This window comes from Sarcophilus harrisii, chromosome 4, assembly GCF_902635505.1.
Source record: "Sarcophilus harrisii chromosome 4, mSarHar1.11, whole genome shotgun sequence".
Lineage (NCBI taxonomy): Eukaryota > Metazoa > Chordata > Mammalia > Dasyuromorphia > Dasyuridae > Sarcophilus > Sarcophilus harrisii.
This window is the reverse complement of record NC_045429.1, coordinates 288037828-288045290: the sequence shown is the minus strand read 5'-3', so window position 1 is coordinate 288045290 and position 7463 is coordinate 288037828. Positions and strand designations below refer to the sequence as shown.

The following is a 7463-nucleotide window of genomic DNA, read 5'->3' as shown; positions in this document are numbered from 1 at the left end:
AGTCATCAAAGAACAAATCACATCAACAAAATTCTACCCCAAAATTACAACTTTGAGACAAAACTTTTGGGATGTAGCCAAAATAATATTTGTAGGGAGATGGATGTCACTGAACATTTTTCATGAACAAGAGAGAGATCAATGAATTAAACAACTAAAAAAAATTATCTACTAAAGGCATGCAAAAAAATAGAAATGTTGAAAATCAAAGAACTAAACTGAAAATCAAAAAAAAATGAATTGATAAAACTAGGGTCTGGCTTTAAGGGGGAAAAACCTAATAGACAAAATATTAGCTAATATGCCCAAGAGAGAAAAGCCAAATTGTCAGTATCCCAAATAAAGCAATTAGAAACCCCTCAATTGGGGTAAAAATTGCAAAAATTATAGGTATATGGATGTATAAACAGACATGATGACAGTTACTGAAAAAAAAAACAACCTGGGAAAACTTGGATTGACCAAGTGAGCAAAATCAGAACAATTTTTATCTCATAATATTAGAAACAATCCTTGCTTTTTTGGATGTGCTTGTATATGAGATTGGTCATGATTTTCTAGTTCACAATCATTTTAAAACATGAATGGCAAGCAATGAGAAATACTAGTACATTAATACCCCGAGAAATATAAAAGCCTCCAGCATGTTAGATAAATCTTTATCATCTGCACTCCTGCTATACCTTTAGGAGTAGTAGGCCTTTTCATCTGTACCATATATGAGCCCTCCTATGTGGGTCCCTCATAGGTCTTGAGATGTGAATGAATTCCTTGAGAATGACTTCCTGTCACTTTTCTATTTCATGTCCCTAATACTTAGCATAGAGGCCTGTATACCATAAGAGCTTATTCAAATGTTTTTTCATTCATTTATCATCTATAGAGGATTTATGAAGCAGAATGAGAAAGCAGTGGGGGAAAAAACATGGATCCATCAATCAGAAAGAAGGCTTCACAGATAGGAAATGAAATATCCCCTTCCCTTCCAGTGGCCAGGAATCCTATGGGAGAAAAACTGTGTGGGGTGACAGACACTAAAACAATGATAGAGAAAGGTCAGAAAGAACATTCTGGTTTCTGAAAAAAAAATTTACTTAGACCCAAACAAGAAAAACAACACAAATTTTTCCATCACAGTCTTTTTTTTTTTTTTTTTTTTAAATTTCAGGACCCTGAACCAATGGTCTTCTCTAGGATAAGGGCAGAAAACTGGAAAACCTACAACTGGATTTCTCTTTAAGAGCCTGAAAGATGGGTAGGGAAGCAAGATTCCCAAGAGCCCAGAGTATGAACAGTGAAAAGGAGAACCATGGTCCAGCATAATGTAGAGAGGAAAATATGGCTATCCAGCTGAGAAAGCAGTAGAACTCCATTCCAACTACTTGGGTGTAACACGGAAGACTCGAATGTGGATGGCTGAGTTATTTCGGGTTCGGGTTAATGGCTCTCGATTGTTATTCTCAGGCTCCAGCTCATCTACCAGTTCCACAGTGGAAGTGTTGGCAGCTACTTGCAAGGCCCCAAAGCTTCCAGCTTGCAATTGCAGGGCAATGTTGATGGCTCGATTAATGGCCAGGCCCAGGCCATGAATGTAAATCTCAGGACACCCACCCTGTCCCCTACCCCCTCCACCACCCTCCAGAAGCTTCTGACATCGAGCCAGCTGGGCCTTGAAGTCAGTCTTCATATTAACATAGATGTCATTTGGTCTTCGGGGAAGACGATGGGGAAGCCGTTTTCGAAGAGTGTACTCCACTGGGTCCAGTTCCGCCTCACCGGCTCCCCATAACTCTCCATTCTCAGCCATAGCTCCTATGTCCTGTGGATACATGGAAAGAAAGGGGTCGGCTAAACTGGATCCCATTCAACCCAGGATGAGAACTTGAGGAGGGACACACATCTGGACTTTTCCCGCTTCATTCTTCTAAACAACCTAAGAATGCTACTTCTATCTAGAACACACCTCAGAGTTCATGTAGATGAGCTGTTCCTAACCGTTGTCTGTAGGGATCTCTTTGGCAATCTGGCAAAGCTTATGGATCCTTCTTAGAGTAACACTTTTAAGTGTGTAACATAAAATACATAGGATTACAGAATAAACCAATTAGGTTAATAGGCCATTATGAAAATGTTTTTTAAAAGTTCATGAATCTTAGATTAAGAATCCCTGATCTAGGCCCATTAGCTCATTTTACAGATAAGGCAACTGATGCTGGTTAGAATCTTGCCAAAGCTCACACAGGTATTTCGTAGGAGAGTTTATCAGTCTCTCTGACCCTCGCCCCAGTTTTCATTAGGAGACGGAATGGCGGACACTCAAAAGCAAGTAGCATTTAATAGTTACAAAGGACTTGGCAAGATTTTCATCTAGCCTTATACAGAGAGTGAGGACATAAAAGCGTTAACAGCCAAGAGTCCTGAGCCCCTCCCCCCACCCTTGTTAAAAGAGGGTGAGAAAAGACCCCAGGGATCCTGGGCTCAAAGCGCGCGCTGAGCGTCTCCTACATCCTGACTGACTGACGGATGGATAAGTGATAGAGACGTGCAATTATACTCATATATCTTTATACCGCATTCACTTACATGTGCCCACCCAAACTCAGGCACAGCCCCTCCTACGCACGCTGCGTCCATCACGCACCGCCCGCGGCACCACACAGTACCACGCGCACGCACGACACACCCCCTCACCGCACCAATAACGATTATGCAACCGTACACCGCGCATATGCACTCTCCTCCACCACAACACACATCACACACACCCCCGCCCCTTGTCCGCTCCCCCCTGGCACCCACCGGCTCGGGAAGGGGGCGCCTTCCTCCCGGAGCGCTGGGGCCGGCTCGTTCCTCGGCCGGCAGAAGCCCCTCAGGCAGGACCCGCCAGGAGACAACGCAGCCACACTAGCGGTGAGAGTAGTGCAAGGCTCGCCGAGCTGGAGTAACGATGCGCATGTGCACGTTGCCTCCCTCTCTGCACCAATCGCCTTTCCTTTTCTTGACCTCTCCCCTTCGCTTTCCATCCCCCGCCCCTTCCTTTTGCTTCCTGCTCTCGTGGCTGGCTAACGCGTATTTTGGAGTCTCGCGATGTTTCCAAAAGGTCGATGGGATGGAAGAAAGTATCCCAGGGATGGAGGGGGACGGGGTTCTAAAGAAGAGGGTCGGGCCTTTGGAGGGACTTGAGTTTTCTGGGAGGGCCTGTGAGCGCTCGCGATGTCCTTACCCCCGTGGGGCTGCTAACTCGTGGCTGTGCGAGGGGAAGGGGAGGATTCTGGGTAGGCTTTTCAGGCCCGGGGTTGGACTCGATGGGGTGAGAACGGCGTCCGCCGGTGAACAGCCCCGGGCGTTCAGGCCTCGTGGAACCGCCTTGGCCGCTCTTCATCCCCCGGGGTCAGAAAGACCCGAGTTCAAATAGGAACGAATGGAAATGCCCTTGAGACGAGAGTTTTAGTTTCTCATCTAAAATTATCTGGAGGAAGAATTAGCAAACGACTCCAGCATCTCTGCCAAGGAAACCCAAATGAGGTCGTGAAAAGTCGGATAAGACAAATGAGTGAACAACAACAGAGTGCCTCATTCACATCTTATTCTCTGTAAATACAGAGTGGGGTAGAAGAGCGAAGAGAGGGCAGAGTACAAGAGGAGAGAAATAGACAGTTATCTTAACCGGGGATTTGACTAGGATGAAGTCATTGATGAAGAGAGGTGTATTAGAAATAAAATGACTATACTTTTTGACGCAGAGATTCCACTGCTAGATATACATCCCAAGGTGCTTTATAAAACAATATTTATAGCAGCTCTTTTTGTGGTAGCAAAGAACAGGAAACAGTAGATGCTCATCTGTGGAATGGCTAGACAAATTATGGTTTTATGAAATGCAAATTAAATATTACAGTGTTATAAGAAATGATAAGCACAATGAATAAAAAGAAGCATGAAAAGACACATGAACTGGAGCAAAATGAAATAAGTAGGGTTAGGAAAATAAGCCACAAATTGATTTACAATATAAATGGGGAAAAAAAAAAACATAAAATAATCTAAACTTAATGTTATGAAAGTATAAGTTTAGCCCTCAAAAAGGGAAGAGACCATCTCCTGCACCTTTCCCAAAGGGTGGGGCCCATAAGTGTAGAATTTTGTTTGTCACTTTTTTGTGATTTTTTTAAATCTTCCTTAAAAAAATTTTTTTAATTACATGGATTTATTAAAATCACTAGAGATCAGCCAAAAAATTTCTTTATTGTAAAAGAGAGCTCCCTCAGAAATATACAAAAAGAAATTAAGTCAATGTAAAAAACAAAAAAATGTCAAAAATGCATTTTAGAAAAAAACAATTGAGCAATAGATAGTTTATAAGAAACATTTGAAATAGAAAGATTCACACAAAATTAATATAAGACTAGGGCAAATTTTTTTTAAAAAGTGAGCAATCACAATCTCAAAAATAACAGCAAAAATTTGATGAAAAGAGAGAAAAAGAATTTTTATATTTAAATATGCTTGAAGATGCCAAAAACAATATAGTAAAATACTTAATATTTAAATTGCACCAAATATAGCTCCTAAATAAAAGGAAAAGTTAATAGATTCCGAGAAATAAATTCCAAAACTATAGTGTATACACATAGATACTACCACAACTTAACACTGACCATCACCATCACTACTACTGTTCCCAACTACAATAATAGCAGGGAATCTCAATGTACTCAAACTAAGACAATTCAAACCAAAAGATAAACAAGAAAGTTAAGGACCTGATTAGAACTTAAAAAAAAAAAAAAATAGAATAGTTCTCTGGTAATTGAGTGGAATTAGAAAGAAATATCTATCTTTCTCAGGTATCTACAGCACCTTTACCAAAATTAACTATGCATTATGGTATATCAACATCCATCCCCACAATATAGGAAAGCAGATATATTAAGCACATCTTTTATTGACCACAGTATAATAAAAATTATGTTGAATAAAGGGCCTTTGAAGAGATGATTGAAATTTGTTGAGGTTAAATAACACAAAGAATAAATCACAGAAACAATGGACATTTTAATCAAAGAAAAAAAAAAACATCAAAACTTTTGGGATCCAAACAAATTAGTTTTTAGGAGGAAAATTATATGTCCAAATACTTTTGTCAACAAAAAAGGTAGAGAGCAGGTTGATTAATTGGCATGCAAGTGAAAAAGAAAAACAACAGATTTGAAGAAGCCCCATTTAAACACTCAAAAATAAATCTTGAAAATGAGATGGATAAAATCAGAGATAAACTATTAAACAGATAAAACTAGAAGCTGATTTTCTTTTAGAAATTAAATAGGTTATTAGCTAGCCTGATTTTTTCTTAGAAAACTGAATTGCTGGTATTAAAAAATTAAAAAGAAGATGGTGGAAAGGAGACACATCTTACATCTTTATCTGAGCACTTCTGATGTCCATCAGATCAACACCAAATCAAGCTTCTAAACTGGTATAATAAAACCCATAAATATTTGTAGTGTAACAAATTTATAGCAGAACATATTTTGAAAAAACTTCACAAAAAAGTCTCTTTCAATGGGGAAGAGGGAAGGGAAGACAGTTGAGTACAGGCACAGTGTAGATAACAGTCTACATGCCATGGAATCTATGGAGAGGCTCTTAGCCAAAATACAACAGTGTTGGCTACTCTGTTCTGGCTACCAGCCTCTGGATTAGCAGATTAATTGAGACATCCAACACAAATACAAAAGGCAAATAGCTTCTGAACCCCAGAATAATGTGGGACTTGGCCATGCCCACTCAGCACTGGAAGTCAGCCTCACCTACCCAGGGTAGCTGCTGAAGTCCATATAAGAAGCTTGGGAAAATCTCCCCTTTGCCATAAGAGCAGACCTCAATCTTTTTTTTTTTTTTAAATGAGCAAAAAAGCAAAAAGAACTCTGACCATAGGTAGTTTTTATGGAGAAAGAAAAGAACAGACCTCAAACCCTAAGGATGCTAAAAGCAAATCATCTCCAGATGAAGCCCCACAGGGTGATAGTAGTTGGTTCCTATCTCACATGATTTTCTTAGACGAATTCAAAAAGGATCTTAAAAGAAAGAAGAAAAATGGGGAAAGGAAATGAGAACATTTCAGGAGAATTTTGAAAAAGAAACAGAAATTATCTGAAGAAAACTCCTTACAAAATAGATTTAGTGAAATGGAAAAAAGCATATAACTCTTTACAAAGTATATTTGACAAAATGGGGAAAAAAACAACTTGAAAAACAGAATTTGTGAAATGGAAAAAAAATCCATTGAACAAAACAACTCTTTTAAAAATTCATCTGGCCAAATACAAAAGGAGCTTTAAAAAAAAAGGTAACTGAAGAAAATAATTCAATAAAAATTAAAATTGAATGGAAATAAATGACTTAATGAAACATCAAGAATCAGTCAAATAAGACCAAAAAAATGAAAAAAAAAAAAAAGAAGAAAATCTAAAATACCTCTTTGGAAAAACAACTGACCTGGAAAATAGATCTAGGAGAGACAATTTAAGACTTATTGGACTTCCTGAAAACCATAATGAATAAAAGAGCCTAGACATCATCTTTCAGGAAATCATCAAGGAAAACTGATATCCTGATGTCCTAGAACCAGAAAGTAAAATAGCTATTGAAAGAATTCACCAATCTCCTCCTCAAAAATACCCCAAAATGAAAACTCCAAGGAATATCGTAGCTAAATTTCAGAATTATCAGATCAAGGAGAAAATGTTGCAAGCAGCCAAAAAGAAACAATTCAAATCGAGGAACCACAATCAACATTACCCAGAACCAAGCAGTTTCCACTTTAAAGGATCAAAGGGCCTGGAATCTGATATTCTTAAAGGCAAAGTAACTTGAATTTCAGCCAAGAATCCACTATCCAGCAAAAGGGAAGAAGATGGACAAGTAAATACCAAATTTGAAATTCTGAAAATAAAAGGGGAGATTAATAAAATTTAAAGTAAAAAAAAATTATTGAACTACTCAACTAAGAGCTGGTTTTATGAAAAAACCAACAAAAAATAAACCTTTAGTTAATTTGATTAGAAAAAGGAAAGAAGAAAATCAATATTGTTAGTATCAAAAATGAAAAGAGTTAACTTTCTACCAGTGAAGAGGAAATTAGAGCAATAATTAGGAGTTTTTTGCACAACTGTATGCCAATAAATATGATAATGCAAGTGAAAAGAAAAGAATATTTACAAAAATATAGATTGCCTAGCTTAACAGAGGAAACAGATTACTCTAATAGTCCCATTTTAGAAAAAGAAATTTAACAAGCTATTAATCAACTCCCTAAGAAAAGATCTCTAGGGCCAGATGGATTGACAAGTGAATTCCACCAACATTTAAAGAATTAATTCCAATATTATACAAACTATTTGGAAACAAAAAGAAGGAATCCTACCATCAGTTGGAGAATGGCTGAATAAGTTATGGCATAT

The 7463-nt window shown here is 38.1% G+C and overlaps 1 protein-coding gene across 1 annotated transcript; it reads right to left on the bottom strand.

Annotated features, from left to right (window-relative positions):
* Positions 1-239: 239 nt before the first annotated feature.
* Positions 240-2993, bottom strand: POP7 (POP7 homolog, ribonuclease P/MRP subunit). Its single transcript, XM_012550277.3, has 2 exons — positions 2800-2993; positions 240-1819 (listed from the first exon to the last, which is right to left on the bottom strand). The coding sequence occupies exon 2, from the start codon at positions 1805-1807 to the stop codon at positions 1379-1381; it is 429 nt and encodes a 142-aa protein (XP_012405731.1). The 5' UTR covers positions 1808-1819; positions 2800-2993; the 3' UTR covers positions 240-1378.
* Positions 2994-7463: the final 4470 nt, after the last annotated feature.